This window comes from Grampus griseus, assembly GCF_964374135.1.
Source record: "Grampus griseus genome assembly, chromosome: 9".
In the NCBI taxonomy this organism is placed as follows: Eukaryota; Metazoa; Chordata; class Mammalia; order Artiodactyla; family Delphinidae; genus Grampus; species Grampus griseus.
Genome location: NC_139003.1, coordinates 95358799 through 95384463, shown reverse-complemented (window position 1 = coordinate 95384463; position 25665 = coordinate 95358799). Strand labels below are relative to the sequence as shown.

The 25665-nt window shown below is 43.9% G+C and overlaps 1 protein-coding gene across 3 annotated transcripts in view; it reads right to left on the bottom strand.

Moving 5' to 3' along the window:
- Positions 1-25665, bottom strand: part of HECW1 (HECT, C2 and WW domain containing E3 ubiquitin protein ligase 1) — a gene marked incomplete at both ends in the record, with an annotated part of 479237 nt that overhangs the window by 100906 nt on the left and 352666 nt on the right. For all 3 annotated transcript variants that reach the window (XM_082661880.1, XM_082661879.1, XM_082661881.1), the window contains 5 exons: positions 5235-5385; positions 10515-10616; positions 15365-16648; positions 18282-18382; positions 21629-21771. In XM_082661880.1, coding sequence (XP_082518006.1) covers positions 5235-5385; positions 10515-10616; positions 15365-16648; positions 18282-18382; positions 21629-21771 — 1781 coding nt within the window. The remainder of the gene's footprint in view (positions 1-5234; positions 5386-10514; positions 10617-15364; positions 16649-18281; positions 18383-21628; positions 21772-25665) is intronic.

Sequence of the window (25665 nt, the reverse complement as noted above, 5' to 3'; positions counted from 1 at the left end):
AGTTTTGTTTTATCTAAAGAGACTCAGGCACTCGCTCCTGCCACCTGGCGGAAGACGGCTCTGCCTGCAGCACTTACTGGGAGGCATTCCTGAGAAGGCCTCTTATGAGAAAATGCAGAAGGGGTAGGAATGAGCAAGGAATCGGAGAGAGAAACGGTTGCTTTTATTTACCCCTCCACACGCCTGTGGCAGGGAGGCTGTGGGGAAGGTGCAGGCTGTCTGTCTGTGATGTTCTTTTTGCTGGAACTCAAGTAATGCAGCCACACGTGGGGTACTCAGTGGGCCGGTGAGAAGCCGCCTAAGCTTGTGACCTTGACCTGGGAGAGGAAGGGGGACTGCCAAGGACCAAGGAAGCTGCTGTTGGAGGATCTCCTAAGTGGCTCAAGGCAGGCTGCATTTTCCAAAAGTGGCTCAACGATATTTTCAGTCCACAGCTTCTTCCAGAACCTGACTACTCTCCTACTAAGAGGCAGAATCAATGTCCCCTCCCCTTGAACCCGGGAAGGTCCTGTGGCTACCTGGACTAACAGACAATAATGAAAGCGACAGCTTGTGATGGAACACAGAGGCCATGCTGTGAGGAAGCCCAGGCGACATGGAAAGTCCACGTGGAAGTGCTCTGGTTGACAATCACAGCTGAGATCCCAGCCGACAGCTGGCATCAGCCTCCAGATATGCGAGCCTCCAGCCCAGCCACCCTCTGACTGCAACCATGAGGTACCCAGAGAAGGGCCTCACTGAACCCAGTCAACCATGAGAACCATGAGAGAGGATGATACTCATGAGGATAATGGTGATAATAGTCAGTTATTGTTGCTTTAAGTCACCCAGTCTGGGGTGCTTTGTTACTCAGCAACAGATGCCTGGAAAGGGCTTAGACAAACCTCACGTTGTAGCCTCTCTTTTACTTCCCAAATTGCAGTGATCACTGAAGAGGATTTTAACGAGGAAATATTTTATTTTTATTATAATTTTATTCGATGGAAACGTCAGCAATTTCACAAACTGCTTCACATGTCCTCAGTTGCACCTGGTTTATCTCACGCCTTACTAAGTCAACAGCCTCAAATCCCAGGTGCCAGACCCAACCCCTGGCCTTGGCTGAAGTCAGGACAGTCTTGGGGAAGCAGGACACACAGCAGTTGGTGGAGAATCACCCAGCAAGGGCAGGGCTGCAGCCTCAGAGGCTCTCTTTGTTCTAAAGATGAGAGAGGGGGTCAGAGAGTTGGTTCTCTTCTATTTCATCAAAACTTATCCTTCAGGGGCTTCTCTGGTGGCGCAGTGGTTGAGAATCCGCCTGCCAATGCAGGGGACATGGGTTCGAGCCCTGGTCCGGGAAGATACCACATGCCGCAGAGCAACTAGGCCCGTGAGCCACAACTACTGAGCCTGTGCGTCTGGAGCCTGTGCTCCGCAACAAGAGAGGCCGCGACAGTGAGAGGCCCGCGCACCGCGATGAAGAGTGGCCCCCGCTCGCCGCAACTGGAGAAAGCCCTCACACAGAAACGAAGACCCAACACAGCCATAAATAAATAAATAAATAAAATTAAAAAATATATATATATATCCTTCAATGTCCCCCTTCACACTTTATTTTTTTGCAGAAAAAGGTTAAATATTTATATTATATAGGGTTTATGGAAATTGGTAAGGAAGGCAGCTGGAATGTCTAATTTGCAATGGGACACACAGAGGAACACACACAAAACCGAACCGGGAATAAAGAAACCTTCCAAAACCAAACCGAACTGAACCAAACCAAACCGAAACCAAACGAACAAAGCCCATAGGAGCAGACGATTCTCACGGGAGGAGCTAAAATTGGGAAAAGAAAAGCTCATGGAAACAGAAGTTGACCTTCCCTCCAAGAAGTGAAATGTAAGAAGCACCAGAAAACACGAGGAGAATCACTTAAGTCAACAAAAGATGAGATGGAAGGCAAGGTATTGCTGCTAGCAAAGTAAACCCGTAGAAACACACTTTAGAAAACCTTTAAGCATTGATATCAAATACCAAAACCACGCAGATCTCTCTTGGCCTGCTCTTTTGGGAATATAACCCTGAAGAAACACTCTAAGACAACCTTAATATTTTACATACACTTGGGCCTTATCCAAAATAGTGATTAAAAGCAATAAGTGAAACATCCAATATGTCAGATTAACTAAATTACATCTGTTCATTGGAATACCATCGTTTAAGTGATCATCTTAAGACTATGCAGCAATATGAAAATGCTTATAATGTAGGAAGTGAAAAATGAATATAAAGCTATATTATCATTAGAGCTGTATAAGGACTGTGCATATGAAATTTGAAGATAGGTAATTTTTTTAAGAAAGCTAATCCTTCGGGCAGTAGGATTATAAGCCTTTTATTTGCTTATTTAAAACTTGCATTTCTCAATAGTATAATAATTTTATCCAAATAAGTAAAACATCAAACTTGAGTTGATGATTTAAAATGAGATTATGTATTTATATTTTCGGTTTCCTCAATAAATATTTGCGAAGAAGGTAGAGTTAGTTCGTTCAGGATATTTTGAACGTGTAGGAATGAACTCGGGAAATGGTCTTGTACTGAGTCCTGGTAAACTCTGGCCCCATCCAGGCACCGGGACGAGGGACACAGAAGAATGAGAAAGAAGGGAAGGACAGTTACCAGTGGCAGGCATGATGGGCCATCAGTCATGGGGCTGCAGAGGAGGTGGCCACTGGCTCTGTGCAGAGAGCTCTGGGGAGGTTCCAGGGACCATGTGACATTCGGGTTAGGCTTTTGCAGGATGGAGATGAGTGCCAGGTGGAAGGCACGCAATGAGGGACTTTCCTGCAGTGGAAGCGTGTGGCAAAGCCACAAAGGCCACTTGGGGGGTGGCCGAGGGAGTGTGGTCACCGCACACTACATTGTCCACTCCGCATTTTGCAGTGTGCATCTCCTTGCACAAACACATTTGTCTTTCACAATCACCCTGTCAGGAGTCAAGAGAAACTCTTTCTTGCAACACTGAGAAATATTTCCATCTTGCTGTGAGAAGGTGATGAGTGTAAATTTCTCCTGCTAACCAAACACATGCCCCCCTGTGTGTGATCACATCTGCGATGGATAAAGGACTGACAGTATACCTTCTGTGGCTGCCATTATCAGGCCAAATCACTGGAAAACTTTAAATGCTTGAAAGCAATAGGTTAAAATAAGCATTGAAGAGCCTGAATACTTATCTGAAGGTTATCTGACCTTCCCTAGGTAGGATTTTTCACAAGAAATAAGCACTTTCTCAAATCACTCAGTTCCTTTTCTTTTTATCTGTCCACATGGATGCAGCAAATACAACTTGCTATTCAGCAAAGTCTGGTCTCTCTCAGCATGTTCAGCTCCACTGGAGGGCACAGGGGTTTACACATCAAAGCCTGTACACTTCTCTAGAGGCCTGGTTCAGGATGGATTTGGCTTCTTTTTTTTTTTTTTTTTTTTTGTGGTACGCGGGCCTCTCACTGCCGTGGCCTCTCCCGTTGCGAAGCACAGGCTCCGGACGCGCAGGCTCAGCGGCCATGGCTCACGGGCCCAGCCGCTCCGCGGCATGTGGGATCTTCCCGGACCGGGGCATGAACCCGTGTCCCCTGCATCGGCAGGCGGACCCTCAACCACTGCGCCACCAGGGAAGCCCTGGCCTCATTTTTATATTATACAACCTGAACATCGTGAACGAACTTCCAAGGATTTTTATGTCACAGGTCAAGGTGTTTACTTCTGCTTCTGGTTTACTGTTTTGTTTTAGTGTTCAAACTACACCTCTTGTAGATATAGACTGATGCTGCTCTCCGTGTTTCTTAGTCTGGTAAATTATTTCAGCTTATTTGTCTGGCAAGACAGACCCTGAGGCTATTTCTGCCTATGGCATCTGAACACAGTCTCTATGTAAAATGAGCTTGCTGTGTCCTTTGCATTTTTAGTTGTAGGAGTCTTGTTGCAATCACCATGAAAGGACACTCCCAAGGATTTTGGTGCATTTATATTTAGTATGTTCTTCCTTGTAATATGCTTTCTTTCTGTGGGAATGACTAGAGAAGTACACTGCCAATAAAAACCGGTTATGGTTCTTATTAATGACCGAAAACACTCAGATACTGATGGGGAGAAATGGAAAGCAAATGTCTTCCAAATGCTCAAGCAATAGAAGAACCCCTGGTGATTTTCACCTAAAGCATCCTTCTCTCTCTACAACAACAGTAAGCAGAAGTTCAATGTTTTGTTTCTGTGCAATTTTAATAGGACTGAATTGTCTACTTTTTTTTTTTTCTGGAGGCTACAGTTAACTTTCAAAAGATATTTGTTATCAATAGCTGTGTCCCCCAAACCCAGTTAGTTATTCTTTTTAGTCCCTCTCCACCTTTTTCCTTTATTTTACACTAGCAAGACATCATGTGGATACAAACGAAGTTGGGCCTGCAGTCTGCATTCCTGGCTACTAAAAGTATCCAAAAGCCACTGTCCTGGTCTTAAAGAAGCAAGATATTGGGTATGATGCTCATACTAGCTTATGGCATGGGAGAGGTGCTGTTTAGGGTTTCATTTGCATGTTGAAAACAAAATGACATCCTTACATACTTACTAAAAACTAGTAAGGGGTCTAGTTTTTAGACAAAACAATTCTCAAAAAGTATCTTTAAATGTTTCTCTTTCTATGATGAAAGCTTTTTAAGAATGTATATTTCTGAGTATATAGCAATTCTGGGACCAGGGTAGGCATGAATATAGAGATATATGAGGCAGCTTTTTCTCCAGGCAGCTTTTAGTATTCTGTTGACCCTATCCTTGGAATGTTTTCAAACTGTTTGGGTTCTGGACCTGTTTGAGAATCTTATGACAGATATGTATGAGTCTGGTAGATAAACGTGCATCCGTGTATAATTTTGCATATAGTTTCTGGACGGTTCCTGGAACACTGACGCCCTCAGTGAATACCTGGGTGGGGGGTGGTCCATGGGCCCTTGGCCAAGAACACCTGTGTTCGAGCCTGGGCCGTCAAGAGGATTCCCCGTCTTTAAATGACACTTAGGCTTAGCTTGTCTCCTCACCAAATGTTAAATCTAGCTTTCCAGGTACTAACTATGAATGGGTTAATTACTTTGCAGTTTCCTCATACAATCTGAGCAGGAAAGTATAAAAGGGGGTTTCTTTAGCTGCCCTTCTCCTTTCACTGCTTTACAGGGGCTCACCGCATGCTGATCACCCACCGCCTGTTGAGTTGCTCCATCTGCTGGATGGACCCGGATCTCCGCATCCCGTCAGGGGTGGCTGCTGATGTGGGACGCTGCCAGGTGGTCGTGCGGTTCACGTGGTCCACATAAAAGACCCGCCCGTGGCTGTCAATGCGAGCTTCCCAGTCTAGCGCGTGACGAAAAGGCAAAAAGAAAAATCAAGGACAAACTACGGATCCATGTGAAACAGACACCACTTCCAGGTCTTTTGCAGTTAGAACTCACCACGGGTGACTTGCTGAAGACCAAGCACTGCCCAGAGCACCTGGGTGACCTCTGAGGCATTGGCATGGAGTTGGCATTCCAGGAAAGAGCCCATGGGACTCAGATGCTCTGCTGGGCCATTTTAAACAGTAACTGGGGATACTCAAGTATGACCTGTGTTAAAATTCTAACAATTTCTAAAGAGAAAATGGAATGTTTATTTCCTCCTTTAAAAAATTCCATCTTGTCAATTTTCTTGGCTACTCAAATGACAGCTGGAAGACTGGAAATGTCCTCCGGTGACAGCTGACACTCTAATGCTGGAAGAATCCTTTCTTTGCTAAATCTGATGGAGGATGGCTGCTCAGAAGGGAATAATGGCCCTCATATTAAAACCAGGTTGGACTACAGTTCTCAAATGCACTGTATGTACGTGCAGCTTCATATAACCTCTATCTAATACTTAGCAGCCTTAATTGATTGCCATTCCTCTTGAGAGAAAGAATGGACACATTCAATCCTTAGAGTTGTGAATTCACAGTGTACGTTCAACCCACCTGTGGCTGCCAAATATCTCTCGACCAAAACAAAGCCAATCACGACTATTAACTAGCTTTGGAGTATCTCCTTGTTGATAAATAACTATCCCAAACAGTAGAGGGAGCCCAAGATAAAGCTAAATTCCTTTCCTTCTCAAATTTAAGCACAGCAACAAACTAAAAGGTGGAAGCATAGATGATACAGTCCATGATAAATGTAGGAGCTGGGCTGGGGTGATAGGATGAAAAAGTGCTCAAAACTGAGAGAGCTGGAAGTCATACGTACACACCTGAGCTAAAAAAAGATGAGCAATGTCTGCTGTACAGAGATGCGCAAAGCTTTTAGGTTCCACGTGTAAAATTGTGGTGGAAATAACAGCTTCATGATAAAGTTATGCTGAAAACTACGTTAGACTAAAGAAAAAGCAAAAATGACTGCAAATGAGGAAAACCATTCAGGCTTTTAAGTGAGAAAAGCCATAGCTTTTGGGAGTAGGTCAGATGTTTAACAATTCTATTGAAAAAGTATCATTCAGGTAATGACATAGCAACTCCCAATTGTTTTTAAAATGAAAACCTCAATATATTTGGTATAGTTATGGTTTGATATGTGTGTGGTTCAAGCTGTTTGAGAACATGATGACTTATGTCTGACATTTACCTGAGGGATTGCCAAATAATGCCCAAGGAAAACTAAAACTACCAGAAAACACCAAATTCAACTTATAAGACAAACTGAAGGAAAAAAAATGTGGTCAGATTGTATAAATATATTCTAGAAGGTTGTGATTAAAATTGGCTACTAGATGATCCAGTTGTCAACTGTTAGTTGTAAATGTTAATTAGCTCATTGATGAAATTGTATATTTTTGTAACTACTAGGTAATTAATCTCGAGCCAAACATTAAAAAATTTCAGTGATTTCCAAACTAGCAGCAACTGGGTGTTTTTTTTTTCTTGAACCCAACATGACTGTCATCCAACAAAGAATGAGTGTTAATCTTTGAAGAGTATCGTGTTACTCAATTCAGTTGAACAAACTCCTCCTTGTACTACGAACTAGAGACCATGCCAGGTCCTGAGGACACATTGCTGACTAACACACATCCCTGCCCTCCAGGTGCCCACAGTAAAGGAAGGATTCCTTCAAAGACAAGCCTCCAGTCTCATAGATTCTCCAAGGAAAATAACTCAAGTATGGTGCAGCGAGAATAATAATTTCTATGAGTTTCAACATTTCCAAGCCACTCATGGAAAAGAATGGCAAGCCAGACAGTTAGGCCCTCTTGTCAATACATTAACGACCTGGAAGGCAGAGTGCTAATTAAACTCTTATCAATAATCAGAAAATAATAGCTAAGCGCAATTAGAGATTATAAGTGTGTTTTCTGGGTTGCTTTGTAAAGAATTTGCTTTCACATACTGTATAAACAGTATCGCATAAAGAAAACACGTTCCGAATGGAACTTCAGTCCTCAGCATGTCTGATGCACTTGGCCCTGTGATGCCAAAACAGACTCCTGAAAATGGTACCTTTACGGATGACCTTGGGAGAGTTAGAGTCATTCATGTGTGTCCATTCATCTGTGGTTGGGGAGCCTTGTCAGATATTAAACTATATATTTTCCATGAAGTCTAAGAACAATGTAGAGCCTAATAATGAATCCTATTTTAATTACTATACCATGAAAAGCCTGTAAATTTGTACTTGTACATTAACAAGTGCAATACCATGTTTGTAGTTTAGACCTTTATCTTGAACTTCAGTTGCATCTCACTGTCTTCTCAACACCGATACCTGGACGACATCTCAAATATAACACGATCAAAACCAAGCTTCAGCTCGTTCCCACCCAAACCTGCTCTATCTGCGGCCTTCTCTTCCTTTCTCAGTTAAAGGAAGCTCCATCCTTCCAGGTTAAAACTCTTGAGGTCATTCTTGACCCTTCTCTGTATCTCACACACCACAACCAATCTTTCAGCAAATCTACCCACAAAATATCTGGCCAGGATCTGACCACTCCTCACCCCGTCCTCTGCTCCCCGCCAGCTCAAGCCACCACTCTTTCTCACCTGCAAGAATCTTATGTTGGGTCTCGGGCTTCTATTTTTCCTCCTCACAATTTGATGCCAACACAGAAAACCTTTTAAGTCCTAAGTTAGGCAATGTCACGCCTCTGCTCAAAAACCTACAACGTCCCCCTTTCATCCACTGTAAAAGCCAAAACCCTTAAGTGGTCTACAAGGCCCTAGGGGATCTGGGCCCCCGATAGACGGACCTCTTCCTGCTGCTTCCTCGCTCCCAAATCCGCTCCATCCAGACACACTGACCTTCTTGCTGTTTCTCAAACCCACCAGGCAGGCCGCTCTGTTTGCTCAGAAAGCTCTTCTTCCCCAATACTTGGGTGGATAACCTTCTTAACACTTCTAAGTCTAGCTTCAAATGTTGCCTTGTCAGCGAAGTGTACCCAACCACCCTATTTAAAATGGCAAACCAGCCACCACCACATGCTCCAGATTCCCCTTACCCTGCTCTGCTTTTGTTTTCCCACAGCACTTAAGACCATCTAATGTGCTGCACTATTTCTTCATTTATTCTTTTTCCTGTTTATTATCTGTCTCTACCAGCCTAGACTGTAAGCTCCTTGAGGGCAGGGATCTTTGCCTTTTTTGCTTGCATAGAGTAAGCATTCAATAAATACTTATTCAATGAATAACTATCTGATGAAGTCATCCATGTACTATGTGAGATTAAGAAAATTCAGTTGTTAGCTTCACTACCAACTTTTCTAATATTTTTCAGTGTCACATGGACAGAAAATTGAAACCTATCTGGAAGAAATTTGTTTCATTATCAAAAGCAGCTTACATAAAGCAATTCTTTAAAACAGAATATATTATATTCAATTATCTATAATATCTGTATGAATAACTAGTTATTACTCTTGCATGGATTGAGGGTCAATTCATGTACACACCCACTGATAGGTTTTTCTGTTGTGGGGAAAATGTTCCTTTCTTGGAGAGAACATGCTATAGGTATTTTTCTAAGTAGGAAGTACCTTCAGTGACACTGAAATTTTACTATTTATTTATGGAATATCCATAAATCAATGTATAAAGAAAGAAATCAGGGATCAAAAGTTAAAGAACATAATGTTTGTCTTGGTCTCTCCAAACAAATGCGGTATTCCTTTAAGTTATTCTACATATTAAAGACACTGTTTATCACTGATAAATTACAATTGAAAAGAAGAATGGTGTAAATGTAAAATATATCACATTGCCAAGAATAGATGAATTAAGGAATAAACCTTTCTTCTTTCAAAACTGTAACGGCTTAATGTAAGCACGGGCAAAAGAATGGAAAGAAACACTGATTCTTTGCATCCTGGAAAGATCTTGCAGTTGTAAAATTTATCAAATTTTAAAGGTTATCTTTGCTTGAAAAATGAGCCCAAGCCAAAACAGGGATGTTCTAGAATTCACGAACATATCTGATGCTAAGTGAATATTTAATGTCTGGGGTGTCACTTCCTTCTTACAAATGTTACATATAAGGGAATATTATAAGGGTAAATTACACTGGAATGATATCTAGAGACTATCTAGTCCAAATCTAGCATTTAGCAGATGAGAAAATTAAAGCTTTACTTTACAACTAAGAAAACTGAGTCACTGAGATTGATTTTCCCAAGTTCAAATGACCAGTTAGATAATTATCAATTACACATTACGGTTACCAGGAGAATGTGCTATTGAATTCTATCCCTAAAGATGATACTTTGCCTGGAAACCTCTAAGAACTACAGAAAAAATTTGAGGCTGTCACCTACTGGTGCAAATTAGAGTAAGGAAAATGCAAGTTCATGGGTCCTGATGGGTTGAAATGTTTTATTACGTGGAGATGCTTGAACCATAAAAGGTCCCATGGAGAATAATAGGATTATTCCATCTCGAGCTGCAAACTTTTAAATATAATACAGTAAAATTTGCGAATTAAGGGTCATGAACAGTTTGCAAGGCCTAGTCAAGTCTTGTAAAGAAATGCTCTCCATTTCAGAAGTTGAAGGGTGCTGAAAATACTGGGTTTTCTCATTAAGATCACATCCTGAAACCACACGAGAAAAAACCAGCCAACCAAGCAATTTCTATGGTAGGAGCCATATTGGTTTTTTTTTTTTTTTTGTGGTACGCGGGCCTCTCACTGTTGTGGCCTCTCCCATTGCAGAGTACAGGCTCCGGACGCACAGGCTCAGCGGCCATGGCTCACGGGCCCAGCCGCTCCGCAGCATGTGGGATCCTCCCGGACCGGGGCACGAACCCGTGTCCCCTGCATCGGCAGGCGGACTCTCAACCACTGCGCCACCAGGGAAGCCCCCATATTGGTTTTTGATCACAGTGTGAGGTATGGAGTGGAGGAAGAGTTTGGATGTTTATATACAAAGTTCATACCGACCTGCTTACACTTGATGGGAAGTTATGAACATAGATTTTCAAAACTAAAGCTTACTTGGTGGAAGAGGCTCATCGATTGTTGGGTAGTGATGATGTTCAGGCCTCAAGGAAGGAAGCTGGCTTACTGGCTGGGAATTATGGAGTATAGGACATTCACCTACGGACAAGATAGTCGAGACATTCAGATTCATTCATTGCCATGGCAATGTCAGCAAAAAAGCACGACTGTAAAACAAACTACTGCAAGAAAAAACCCCAAAGAGCAGGCAATTGGGGAGATTGGGATTGACATATATATGCTAATATGTATAAAATGGATAACTAATGAGAACCTGCTGTATAAAAAAAATAAAATTCAAAAAAAAAAAGAGTAGGCAATTGATTTTTTTCTGTGTCAGTTTGCTACATACAGAGTCATTCATGAGCCAGTGAATAGAGGGAACTATATCTTTTAAGAAACTCGAAAAAAGCCAGCCAAACACTCCATGGCTGTGATCTGTACCGCAACAGACCAATAGGTAGGATTGGGGTCTGATGCTGTAACCACCCGGATTTTCTTGAGGGGAAGGTGGCATCAGAAAGGGACACAAAAGAAAATGAGCAGAGCCTGAGTTTAGCCCAGGAAAAGAAACAGGCCTTTTGGAGGGAAGGGCAGCATTTATAAGGTCTCATAAAAGTTCAAGGGGTCTGTGCAAAATGACAGCTCCTTGTTTGGATAGGTTTCATCGGAGGGCTACCCAGAGGCCATCTTTCAGAGATTTTGTGTTTGGAATGAAACTCTTAGCTGGTGCCTTTCTGAGATGGGGTTAAGGAACTCGTGTAGTATGGAAGCTAGGGGCTGGGGTACAGAGCCCAGGAGCTATGGCATCTTGTGATTGGTCCAGATTATTCTGAGGAAGAATCTGATAAGCCAGGGTGTTCTGGAAGAAGACAAGAGACGAAGGAAGTAGATAAGAGGTGGGAAGACCGAGACAGGAAAACTTGAGACACAGAAGTGGGAGAGACGGAAGAAGAAAGACAGACATGGAGAAATTTTAGAAATAAACATATTCACAGAATGCGCACCCTCAGTTATAACAGACACAGCTAATAGTACTCTCAGGCAGCCTTATGATGAACTGAACGATGTTGTACAATGCAGCTCCTATTTCATGATGTCCTCTGGCCATGTGCATGGAAGGCCTACAGCACCAGCTGTTTGGGTCACATAATCAGAGGCAATTGCTCTTGATCTCTGGGGAGCTAGAAGGGCCCAGGCCACGAGACAGCTCTCAGACTGGTAACCCCCAACTAACACCGCCTTGGATTTCTCACAGTAGCCCCTGTTGGCCAGAGGACAAAGGTCAGGCCTTTTCCTTCCTCTGCCCTCCACGGCTCATGCAAATACCAAGTGTTCCATTATTCCTTGGGCCAAAAAGAGAGAAACTGTGAAAAACAGTGGTTAAGATCTTCGTGGGATCTCAAATTTCAAAAATACTCCCCAGAATGTCCACACATGGAAAGGATGTTTATTTCTTCTCACTCTAGATCCACAGAACGGATTTAAAACATAAAGAAATTAGCTAGGAAGGAAGTTAGGTGGATTTAATTTAGCCATTTAATTCCTAGAGCTAACTGGAAAACAAAAACAGGGATGTATTCCGGAACAAAGGGTCCTTTTACATGTTAAATATGTAACATTATTTCTTGTGCAAACTCTGGTGTGTGACTGAAATTCTTGGGGTCCCTGGAGACTAAGGGCAGTCAAGGAAGGTGCCCCTCATGCCAGCACATAGCTCCTTGCAAACAGACTCCTGTTTCAAAGTTGGGCTCTGAATTTAGTGGATACCACACTCATGTTTGTCTTTATATATGTTTAGTGTCAGAAACTAAAAAAACAATGGTACAGTTGTTATGTCACCAGCTGCTGCATTTTTAATTTAGTTTCTTAACAAAAACAACCACAACAAACTTACCTCATCATAATTAATTCAACCAATCAGGTTAATTACTCCTCCAAGCTAGTGGAAACATAATATTGTTGCTTGCTGGAGTTAATGGAGCTGACCCCACCTGCCTGTGAACCCCAAGCAAACGCAATGATGTGACTGAATGGAGCGCACAGAGGAAGCGAGCAATCCTGTTCTGCCGGCGGCCGCGGCTCCACACCATCCCCTTCGCCTCAAACACAAAGCAAGTGTCAGACCTGCTAGACCTTCTGAGAAGGAAACTTATTCTAATTTAAAAGGGAGTCTCGCTGCTCATCTACCTGGAGGAACCCTCACTCAGTGAGGGGCTGGGCGCATCATACGAATCATCTCATTGAATCTTTCCGATAACCCCTCAGGGTACGTTCTACATTTGCACCCATTTTACACGTGAGGCTTGGAGCAGTTAGGTAACTTGGCTAAGGTGTCATGGCTGGGAAGTGGGGGGGACTGAATATAAACCCAGGGGAGCCTGATGGCAGGGCTGAGCTCATAATCATATTACGTTACTTTTTCCATTTGATCGGCAGGTTTTAAAAAACCATTTTATGTTGAGATTGAAAAAAAAAGGTTTTTATGGAAGGAAAAGCAGCAAAAAGTAGATAAAGAAGACATCCTCCACAAGCTGCTACAGACTCGTCTGCGTGGGCATGTATATAGTACATCTACCTTGGCTAACCTTGGGCAAGAATTTGCAATCTTCAAAGTCACGGTGAGGGGGCAGCAGAGACTCTTAAGGGAGAAGAGAGCACACATGCATATAACCAGGCCTATGTGCTTTCTTTGAGCAGGTGCTCTTGGAAACATGGTGGTCAGTAGGGGACAGATCTGCCACGCCGATCCCATTAGCCCCGGGGATGCACTACCAAGGGAGAGAAGAACTGGCTGGAGAATGTCACATGCCAAGGTATGCACAGCTTTCATGAGATCAACAGTCCTTCCCAGGAATCCTCATGTTGCCCTTGGTAACCACCACAGTGAAGCATGTAGGTGCTTCTTAACTTTTTCCGAGTTTACAATCTGCAAAAAATTCAGGAAGCGAGAAATTTCTTTACAAACACAGACTTCCACTATGGCCCTGAAACACTTTCCTGTCCTTTCAGTTAAGGGGATGGCTTCCCCCTCCTGGACTGTTAGGCCCTCAAAGGCGTGGGCAGTGTCTTTTTTATGTTGTTGTTAAACATGCTTTTATATCAATGTATACTGAGTCAATTTTCAATTACCCATGTGTGGACTGTCTCCCAACATGGTGGTCAAAGTATACCCATTGGCTACAACGGGTTGACAAACTCCGAATCCAGCCTTGTTTTTGTATGGCTCTGGGCTAAGAACGGTTATTACACTTCTGAAGGTAAAACTGTTTTTAAAAATACCCCTTAGGTGAGAAGAGTTTTTTGATTTTGCCTCTTGACCTACAAAGCCTAAAAGTTTTACTATCTGGCCCTTTACAGAAAAAATTTGCTGAACTTTGGTCTAAACATCGCTGGCAGCTCCGAGTTATGCTGTTGTAGGGGTGTATCCCCCAAACTCCTTGTAATATACTTATTTGCAATTCTATTGTAATTATTGAGTTCCTTCCACACAGATCTACTGCTGAACCATCTTCCTGTGCCCAGCACAAAGCATCTGGCTCAGAACGAAGAAGGGACTCAAAACCACCTTGTTAAAGAAAGGAATTGTCCACGCCATTCTCACACTCACGGGTGCCTTTCCATATTGTATGTCACTATGGTTTTCCTCCCTGTGTCTCTTTATTACCAATTTCCTTGGGCTTCTCCTTATCCTATGTGCCACTTTCCCTCACCCCTTCTTTCTCTAAAATGTAGAATTGGGCATTGTTAAGTACTTAAAATTATTTCTTTTTAGCTCGCGTTAGTTCCTGTAAAAAATCTGTAGGTGCCAGGCATTTGTTTAGGGGCTGAGAATTCAAACATAAAGATGCTATAACGCTGGCCCTTGATGAGCTAGCTAGCCGTCTAGAGACAAGACCAACGCATTTTGCTTGGAGGCTAATTTAAACAAATGAGAACAGCAAAATAGCAGAATCTATATCTTTCTCTTTTAAAACAACTGAATTATTGCCTATTATTATGTGACTTTTAAACGATTTCCCTTGATGTCACTGTCACTTGATTGGAAGGTGGTTCCCAATTCTGGATAAGGAAATGCAAATTAAATTTATATATGATTCCACAGGCATGACTAAGAAGGAAGGTCTTTGGTTAAGACACAGAATACATTTTGAAACTAAAGGGGGTACCTACTGGATTAGGATCTTACTTGAGACAAAGCGATTTACACATTCATGTCATTCTTCCCTTCCATTAGAAAAAATAGCCCCCGGACCCCCAAAACAACACAAAACAAAACCAACAACAATAACAGAATCGAGGAGACAGAAATCATGACACATACATGTAGGCTATACGTATCCATTGGCACACAGGTTAGCTAAACTCTAAAACAGGTAATCTCAATGTTCCTCCAGTTATATTAACTTACTGCTAATCTTCAATAAGTTTTGGGGATCAGCAGATGCTGACACATTATCCACCTAATGTTGATGATCATTTCCTGCTTATATTATTTGATACTAACCTCGATGCTCCAGTTGTTGTCAAGACTAGAGGGTAACACGTACCCTATAACCAGTGATTAGTTAAAACCGAGAAGCACACATACAAGTATACGCTCACATCCAACTAGCTGTAATTCTTGGTGTGTATCTGGGCAGTGGCGGGGTGTCAGCTACCCACAGTCTGGAGTACTGACATACACATATACACATGCACACATGTACGTACAGGACAGGCACCCACGGCTGCTGCAGCAACCTCATTTGGGACTGACCCTCTCCCTCTTGTTTTGAAACCATGTTGGCGAGACCTGCGTCCCCCTGGTGGTCCTATTTTCTCTCTGATTGGGTGTGAGGTCTAACCTGCTCTCCGACTGCTCGGCCCTGCCACGGGGGACTCCAGACCTTCCACGGTTCTGGCCACGCTCCCGGTGGCGGCAGCCGACTCGTCTTGCCACCCCGCGCCTTTCGCCGACTCCGGCTCCAGCTCCGGGCTCTGCACCGAGTCGGGCACCGACTCGAAGGCGCTGTTCTCCTCCTCCTCGTCGTCGTCCTGGGAGGAGAAGACGGTGCTCTCGGAGATCTTGGCGCTGTCCACGGAGGAGAAGCGGGTGTGGCTGGCGAACCTGCTGCCGTTGTAGCAGGAGGGGCTGTAGCAGGAGGCGCTGTAGCACGAGCTGCTGTAGCACGAGCTGCTGTAGCACGACGTGCTGTAGCACGAGGGGCTGCAGCAGGATGCGTCGCAGCCCTCGCAGCTGTGGTCCCCGCCCTGCCGCGGGCTGGAGTCGCTCTCGCTCCCCGTGCTGGGGAGCGTGTCGCCACCTGGGACAGAGCCGTTGGCCAAGCCCGAGTGGCCCGGGGGCGCTGTGCCTGGAGTGGCCCCCTCGGGGGCCTCTCCATCCTCTTCCGGGGGAGGCGGCTCGGCGGCGACCGTGTCCACCTCGCTGAGCGCCTCCTTCTCCGAGGCATCCTTGAGGGTGGCCTCCTCCTCCGCGCCGTCGTCGTCTGCGCTGCCGCCCTGCGCGGAGGGCAGGCTGTGCAGCAGCGTGTGGAGGCGGATGTAGTGGGTCCGAGGCGTCTCGGGCTCCCCGCAGGCGGACGCGATCACCGTCTCCAGCTCGGACACAGGCAGGGAGCACGGCCTGCTTTTCCTCTTCACCGAAGCCCGCAGCTGCAGCCTGTCCTCCTCCTGCCCGCCAGCCCGGCTCTCTGTCGCCGCCTCATGGGCCACTGGCTCCCCGGGGCTGCCCGGGGCTCGACCGTCCTCCAGCAGCCCGGGTAGGGCCGCCTCCCCGCCCAGGTCCAGCCGCTCGGCCAGTTCTTCCGCGCTCAGGGCGGGCTCCGTGTCCTCTGGCCAGGGGGCCAGAAGCTCCCCAGCCGCCTCAGGCCTCACACAGACCGTGCCATCATCTCCTGCCTCCGTGGTACCTGCGGCGGCCTCATCCGGATTGGCAAGCTCCAGGCTCTCGTTCCCTGCAGGGCCCACCGCACTGCCCTGGCTCAGCTGCTCTGGCCCTGAGGTCCCCGAGGGCTCTGGTGCATTAGTGCAAGGCGGCTCCCCACGGCTGCTTGCCACCAGGTTATTCATGGGGCTGTCCTGAATTTCTGCAGACTCAGGTTCGGTACTCAGGGAAATCTCCTCATCATCTGCAGACAAGAAGAAAATGTCACTGTAGTGTTAGCCTGCTCCGGGGGACTGAGCCATCCTAGGGATTTCTGCCTTAGGATATCGGATGTAGGGGTTGATGAGGGCTTCCCATTGGCCAAAGCTCTGCTAAAAATACTGCAAGAATGAGTTCTCCTTATGTTAAGGACACTTGCAGTCATGATATATTTGAGAATTCTGTTTCAAGGAACTTCATTTTTTGGTTAAAATGCCCAAAGCCTAGCATTACCCCAGTTCTAGGCACATAAATGTTTGCTACATGTTAGACCTCAGAGATGGGGGGCACGGTTTATAGTTCCTTGCTGGCTCCAGGCAGGACTAATTATATTGGTTCAGAGTGTTTACTATGGCTGGGTCCCCCAGGGTGGCAGAACGGGGTTCTTAGGTGACCAGAGAGAAGAAAAGGCCAATGATGGGAGCAACCACAGTCATTCAGTGGCTCAGACTGGAAGGTTTCCAACATATGGAGGTACTGCAGGGGAAGATAAACCAGGTCTCCATACCGAGCACCCATTCAAGGAGCAGCAAGCATGGTTTACCTCTACCTTCCCCCAGTTGCTCTATTGCATCCCTGCCAGACAGGAATTCCCATTTCAAGCTCTAGTGCTATTCACTCATCGAAGAAAAGCAATCTCTCTGGTGCACTGTAAAGCTGTCCTTACTGAAGGAAGAGTCAGTTCTATTCTCAGAATGTAGAAAATGCTGGATTTGAAAGGACGAAACCGTCAAGTGTTTTCTTACAATCTGCTTTGTATATTGGGCATAGAAGAGTGCAACTTCTGTTTGATGAGTGGGCAGTGATAAACTTCAGACCCTGAATTCTCAGAAGCTATATTAGCTTTAATGGCAACCTATAAATGTGGCCCAGGAGGACCAGACAATTCTCAGTGTGATCTACACTTATGAGGGGGCTTGTAGGAGAAAAGCAAGGGGGGAATTAAGAGGTATCTCATCATTCTTATTTGGAGATATGTTTTGGCCTGAAAAACTGAACACGGGATGATTCTCAAGTTTTCTGTCCAACTTATAGTTTCCATTTTTCCTGCGATATTGTAAAAATCCACTGGGTAATCACAGTTCAACACTATGATGGGTATCACATTCATTCACTCACTCACGTATGTAATGATTCAATATCTGTTGAGCAAGTCCTATGTGGATGCTGGGAGTAAAATGATAAATTAGACATGGCTCCATACCCACGTTGGCCTCTTTGTCAATTCCCACTCGAGTGCCTAACCCTCTACCTTTGGATCACTGAATGAAGAGGAGCCTCTCAATCCAGGGGACAACAGAGACTTCCCTGGTGGTCCACTGGTTAGGACTCTGTGCTTCCACTGCAGGGGGCCCGGGTTTGATCCCTGGTCGGGGAACTAAGATACCACGAGCCATGTGATGTGGCCAAAAAATAAAAATAAAAAACATAAAAAGGGGGACAGCAACCTGGCTTCCAGAACAGATCACTGGCTTCTAGGCCTCAAATGGAGAAGATGGATAGAGAACCATAAAACCTAGGACATGTCTGGAGAGAACAATGGTTATTGTATTTTGGGGAAAGGAACCACGCTATGACACTCGGCTAGGACAACACATGAAAGTACATGCTGAAAATACCTGGGTGGATGGAGGAAGTGATCTCAAATCGGAATTGCAGCTGTCCACTCACATGATCTGTTGGAAGCCTGCGGCCAAGTGTGTAGCTGACCACCCTGTCCCTAGAAGGAAACAAACACCGTCACAGATCTGGTCAATACCTGTCCTCCTAAAGACCACGCAGTGTGCTTTCTGTGTCAGTGGGCAAAGCAGCCCAGCCCAGGGAGGCCCTGCTATTAGGAGGTGGTGATCTGCTCGGGTACATATGAGATGGTCCTAAGGGAACGATGGGAAAGTACATCTGCTCAACAGCGATGAAAACCTTCAAGAAAATCCTTATCGAATACTCCTAAGCAGGGATCAGGAAACTACAGCCCACGGGCCAAATCTGGCCCATCACTTGTTTCCATAAGGCCATGAGCTTTTTACATTTTTAAATAGTTGGAAAAAAAGCAAAGGAAGAGTAGTATTTTGTGACATGTGAAAATGATACGAAATTCAAATTTCAGTTTCCATAAATAAAAGTTTTATTAGAATGCAACCTTGCTTATTATTAAGTTTACTTCTTGTCTGGGCTGACTTCATGCTACAATGGCAGAGCTGAATATCTGGGACAGAAACCATATGGCTTATACAGCCTGAAACATTTACTATCTGGCTCCTTATAGAAAGTTTGCCAACCTGTGTTCTAGAGAAAAAAAGAAAAGATATGGATATCCTTTGCTGCTTTTCCTGTGCAGGGTGATATTTTCCAAATATGCCCTTAATAATAGACAGTGCCAGCAGCAGATGTGTGTCTTGCGATATCTATCTATCTATCTATCTATCTATCTATCTATCTATCATCTATATCTAATATCTATGGAAGGATGCTGTCCTGGTTACCAGGGACCCTGTGGAGGGGTTCAGAAAGGGACCTGCTGCGGAACGGAGCAAAGCAAGACTTGTGGGCTGGGTCCACTGGCCCATGACCTCTGATTACACCAACTCCAGGGTCCCACAGAGAGACTCTGAAACTCCACCCTGGACTCTGGCACCATTCCCTCTTCCGACTCAAGGCAATTTTTAATTACTAGGAAGACAATTATCCAGGGAGAAATCAACCTGAAACTTTGCTATTATAGTTTCATCAACAATGCAGCTTCAGCAGAGCACACGGTCCCCTACCTTCGCCTAAATAGGAAGAGTGATTACCTTGGGATATTCAGAAATGAACAAATCCACTCTATCCAATAATAACAAAGACATAGTCCCAAACCAGTTGTTACTTAGATAATTCTGTATTCACTCCATTTATTCATTTGTGACATTCAAATAAAAAGATAAGTCACTGGCTGGTAGTGTTTTCATGTTTCTTCCTAGAAAGCACCAGCATGATGGAACAACATATACCCCAGTGATCCACTGACTTCGTATTTCTATTTGGGAAGCCCTGGTTTCATGCTTGGAGTTTCTAGGAAGCCCACTGAATAAGGCATTATATGCAGGGAAAACAGAATGAGCTACAATATTGACATGGGCCTTGGTCAATATTATGAGGTAGGTCTACTAGGACCATAAGAGATCCTGAACCCCAAACCATGCCGGAATCAGAGGAGGCCTAAAGACCATCAGACAGTGAGACAAAAATTAAATCGATCACGCTTTGCATTTGTTTTCCACGTGTTTCTTTCCTTTGCTTTCCACTCACTTTATCAACAAATATTTTTTGAGCCTCTCGCAAGTCAAAAGTAATTCCGGTGATATACAGCAGGTAGTGCATACCGCTGCCTTTAGACAGCTTACATCCAGCTGGGGGCATGAGGCAGGACCACTACATAAAGGGCTCAAGGCAGCGGTGATATTTCCAATGTGAGGCTGAGGCAGGCATGGGTAGAGGACTTGAGGGAGGCAGACAGCCAGGCAGAGAGCTGCGGGCTGCGATACAGGCCAAGGGATTGAGGGAGATTTCTGAGCTTTATTTTAGAATTTTTTTTTTTTTTTTTTGGCCGCACAGCATGGCATGGGGGGGTCTTAGTTCCCCAATCAGGGATGGAACCCACGCCCTCTACAATGGAAGCGTGGAGTCCTAACCACTGGACTGCCCAGGAAGTCCCATGAGCTGCCTTTATTTTATTTTATTTTTTTACGGTACACGGGCCTCTCACTGTTGTGGTCTCTCCCGTTGCGGAGCACAGGCTCCGGACGCGCAGGCTCAGCGGCCACGGCTCGCGGGCCCAGCCGCTCTGCGGCATGTGGGATCTTCCCGGACTGGGGCACGAACCCACGTCCCCTGCATCGGCAGGCGGACTCTCAACCACTGCGCCACCAGGGAAGCCCTGCCTTTATTTTAAAAGGCATACAGTTTGCTATTTTAAAAATGAACAGTTTGGAATCATTTAGTCTCTATGTGCCACAGACAGCTTTATGTTCTTTAGGTATATTTTTGCTTGTTTGTTTGAGTGGAAAATGCAAACACCTTGTTCGACACACGACTGTAGCTTCGTAAATGTCAACTCCCTTTGGCTTGAGAATTAACACGTGTCTATGTGCACACGGCTGCACACACGCTATCAGGTTCTGATTACATGTCCTTATGATAACTGTGAGTGATTCCAAAGTCCTTCTGAAAATCCAAAGAGCTTTAAATTAAGACCCTTGGAAATTCTGCATAATTTTCCTCATTCCTTTGATATCATTCTAAGTATTGCACTGAGGCATATCTATGACCAGAGAGTTAGTGTTTTCAAACATAGTTGCCATTACCTACGGAAATACATATTATGTACAAGGATTTTATCTGGACAGAGTTCAATGAGAACCTGAATGGACACGAATGTAGAAGATACAAAACACAGAAACATATTCTCATATACAACTGAACGATGCAAGCAACATAATTGTGGTTGCACCATAAGGATTCACGCTTTTAAAATTTCATACATATTATCTAGCATTTTCTATAAATACTAGTGTTTTCTAAGGCACTCTGGTCTAGTAACCCAGCATTTCATCTTGTTATGGAAATGTCACAAATGATTAAATCCTACACACAAGACAGGCATATGAATGAAATGTTATCCTTTGTAGTAAAACAAATTTTAATTTCTATCTGTACAGAAAAAATGCTGCATTAAGGGCTTCTTTCACTATAGTGTCTTAGGAATTTTTACTCGCTTGCATAAGTAACCAGTGGTACGCAAACTAGGGGAAAGAGAAGGGTCTGTTTAATTAAATGTTGTAGCTCAACAACATAATTAATGGGAGAAGCCAAGGAAATACAGCACCACCTTTTCAGTTCAAGTCTCTATGAGACTGTATTGTTGCCTCCCTTGGGCCTGGCCTGCTGGCTGTTGCCTAGTGATACTGAGCTCTTGGTCAAGGTTTACCCTATGGCATGTCTTTCCAGGAGTCTCTGAACGGGCATCGACAGCTTTCCCAAGAAGCGCTTGATGATGGGGCGGCTCTTGGCAAACTTGTCCTTCACCTCAATTTCCAGCACATCAGTGGGCAAGGACACAAAGCTGAATTGCTGCAATGAAAAAACATGTGGCATCAATTAATTGCAAGGTGAGAGAGCTGGTCAGTCCCCAGTCCATCTGCTTTGAATGATGTCATTGTCAAACACCCCAGCAGCAATATCTCTATCTATCTATCTATCTATCTATCTCAACCTATCTCTATCTATCTATCTCAAGGTTTTAGAAATGCTGCGAACCCTGTTTATTCAATAAATGAATAATGGTCACAATGAGATGTCTTCTCAGTGCTTAAAAATAAGGTCCTTTTCTTTTTTTTTTTTTGGCCACTTGGCTTGCAGGATCTTAGTTCCCTGACCAGGGATCGAACCTGTGCCCCCTGCAGTGGAAGTGCGGAGTTCTAACCACTGGATTGCCAGGGAATTCCCTAAAAATAAGGTTATTCTTGGAGATTCAAATAATAAAATCAACTCACTTTAAAGGGAAAGAATGCTACCCAGGCCTCACCATACTTGACTGAAGGTATCAACCTACTTAAAGAAAGAACAAGCAAAACTCACCTATAATTAAGGAAATGCACTTCAAATCAACAATGCAATACCTTTTTTTTTTCATGATTATAATGGCAGAGATTTTTAAAAGTTTGATCATACACCGCCTTCTGGAAAGTGGGAAGGGACAAGAACTCTCACACTGTATTGATGGAAATGCAAATTGATTGGACCCTTGGGACGGGAATTGGTAATATTTTTTGGCATTTAAACTACAAACTCCCTTCAACCCAGAATTCTACTTCTAGGAATTTCCTCTCTGGATTAACTTGTACAAGTGTGCAAAATACATTTTTTTAATAAGGATGTTCAATAGAGCATTATGAACAATTACAAAAGGCTGGAAAGATTTAAAATACGCCTACCAACAGGAAACCGGCTAAATGAAGGATGGTAAGTTTTTGAAACAGAGAACTCTGCTGCCATTCAAAAGAAATAGGTAAATAAATACGTTCTGACATGAAATGATACCTGACAAATTAAGAGAAAAAAGGCAAGATGTAGAAAAATGTGAAGAGTGGGATTCCGTTTGTATTTTGAGTTGCAGAGAAAATGCCTGGAGGGTACAATCCAAACTGAACTTGAGGATGTGGGCTCATGGTGGGGTTGGTGGGGAGAGAAAGCAGATCCTTTTCCTTCTGTTGTAAACTGTTCATTTTTTAAATAGCATACTGTAGGGCTTTGAAAATAAAGGCGACGACAATTAAAGGCAGACTGTTATCATCAGAAGTTGGCTTGGCTATCAGTAAGTGTAGAAAAGGAGAGAGAGGAAAATATTTTCATTGCCCAGCTCAGACTCTCTGGGAGGGGGGAGTTGATTAAAAGTTATAGTACCCTTAATTGAGGGTTGTGAAACAGCTAAAATATATAACTACTTTCTTTTATTCTGATGAATTCCTAACAGCATTCTTTTCACCTTAGTTGATTTCTAATTTCAGAGGTTAAATATGTCCGGCATACCAGTGTTAATATCCCCTCCGTACCAGTCAGTATGGGCTGGGGTATGCTGCAGTAACCAACCAATTCCACATCTCAGTGACTTATGGTAGCAAAGTTTTTTCCTTGCTCACACTGTCATTGTGGGCCGGCAGAGGGCTCTGCTCATTAGTCACTCAGGGGGCCAGACTGATGGAGCAGACACACTCTCTAACACTGCCAGCCACGGTGACAGCAGGAAAGAGAACTCTGGAGGGTTTTCCTCCTGCAAATAAGTATTCACTTTCAAACCCAAGTCTTCGTCACAACTAGACACATACCCCAGCCACCCCTGCCACCCCTAGGGAAGGAGGCCTGTGAGCATCCAGGCTCCCTAACTATCTCGGGTCCCAAACTTCCATTTCTTCTGCCTAGTAATTCCATTCTGAAGTGTACTGTAATGGATCTCCTAACCTAAAAGCTCAACCATAGGCTAGGCACATTGTAGTATATGTATATGACAGAATAGTTTATAATTTTCTAAATTACAATAATTTATATTATGATTGTACCTAAATATGCGATTACAATTATAACACATTAAATGACAATAAGATAGAAAATGCTTATTTTCCAATGCTAAGTGACAAGAGCAAGGAACAGGTAGCTCATGATCACAATAATGTGAATGAAATGAATAGAAAAAAGACTGGAAAGAATCACAACGAATTTCAACAGCAGTTGCTTTACCAAGTAAGATTATGTCCCCCACCCATTTCTTTCTGTGATGAACATGTATTATTTTTATAACTAAAAACGTAACCACCTTTAGTAAAACACGAGTATTTCCGGCACTAGCAGCCTACATGGGACACGAAAGTCAGCTTACTAAGACGTTCTCTGAAACTTGGTGGTAAATCCTGAGCTCTTTTCCTCCCTCCACAAAGACTTCCTTCTCAGCCTCTCTTCACAAATCCACCCCTTCATGGCTGGCATCAACCCCTCCCCACCAGGCCCTTACTTCCATGCCATGGTTACTGGAGTCCATGTAAACTTCCAGCTAGGTCAGGTTCTTCTTTTTTTAAAAAAAAATTTTATTGGAGTATAGTTGACTTACAATGTTGTGTTAGTTTCAGATGTACAGTAAAGTGAATCAGTTATATATATATATATATATATATATATATATATATATATATATGTCCATTCTCTTTCAGATTCTTTTCCCATATAGGGTACCACAGAACTTGAGTAGAGTTCCCTGTGCTATACAGGTCAGGTTCTTTTAAGAACCAGTGAGCAGCTCGAAAAATATAAAAGTCTGCCTATTCCTGAGCAAGCTATTTGCACCCGTGGGTCTGAGGCCAGGGTGATGAATTTTGTCTGGCTGCTGACCTCGCTCTTACTTTGAGCCCCTGAAGAACTTGCGGAGTGAGGTGGACTTGGCTTTTTTTCCTAGATCTGCACATCTAAGTTCTTGACTTTCTCATGCATGACCTCACTGAACCTCAGCATCTTCAACTGTAGACTAGGAAAAGAAGGTTCATGTTGTGTAAGATTAAACTGCATCTTTTCCTCTCCATTCCTGGTCTATCCAGATTCTACCTGCCCCATCCTCTAATATTTCCTTCTCCTTTTGACTCTTTAATTATTGGACTTCTTTCAAATCTACGACCTTATTTCAGCTGGTCCTTAACAACCAGTAAGTCTATAAAAGTGATTGTAGTATCCGTAAACCAGGTCCAAATGCCTAGTGCACAAACAAAAGCTACAGTTCTCCTACTACTAATGCCCACTCTGTCTTTCCATCCAGAGAAATGGCCTGGTTAATGGTCAAAAGAAAAATCTGTGAACTATATCTGCACAGGATTAAAAAAAAAAGATGCATTATTGATCCAAGCCCCCGCTCTTTGTGGAATTCTGTCACCTTGCATCCTAGTTCATCTGTGAAAGAAACCAATGTGGCAAATGAAAAAGCCAATCCTGGATCCTTAGGGATGGGAAGTCTGGCCATTTCCCACATCATCCTCCTTGAGGATGCTTGAGAGCATCTAAGGGTAACTGTACTCCATGCTTGGACCAATCAATCAATCAATGTCTCCTTATCTCTGCGTAAGTCATGAAACTATCCTAGATAAAGGAACTCCTGGTGCCTTGAGGGTCAGAGAGTAAAGTTCCATAAGTCACCTTTCCATCAGAACATTAAATTCGGAATTCTCTTTCCTGGCTGCACTTGAGGAACCAACTGTCAGACCTCTTATGATTGGCAACAATGGCAGGAAGAAAGCTGTATGAGGCCCAATGCTGGGGCATGAGCTGGAATGAATACAGTATTCTTACAGCATCAATCCTCCTTTTGGTTTTGTTTCAGCACAGGTTGTGGGACTCTTACTTTTGCTTTGGGCCATTGGTACTTAGCCCTGGCTCCCATTAGAATCATCTGGGGAGCTTTAACAAAAATACCCATTACTGAATCCCATC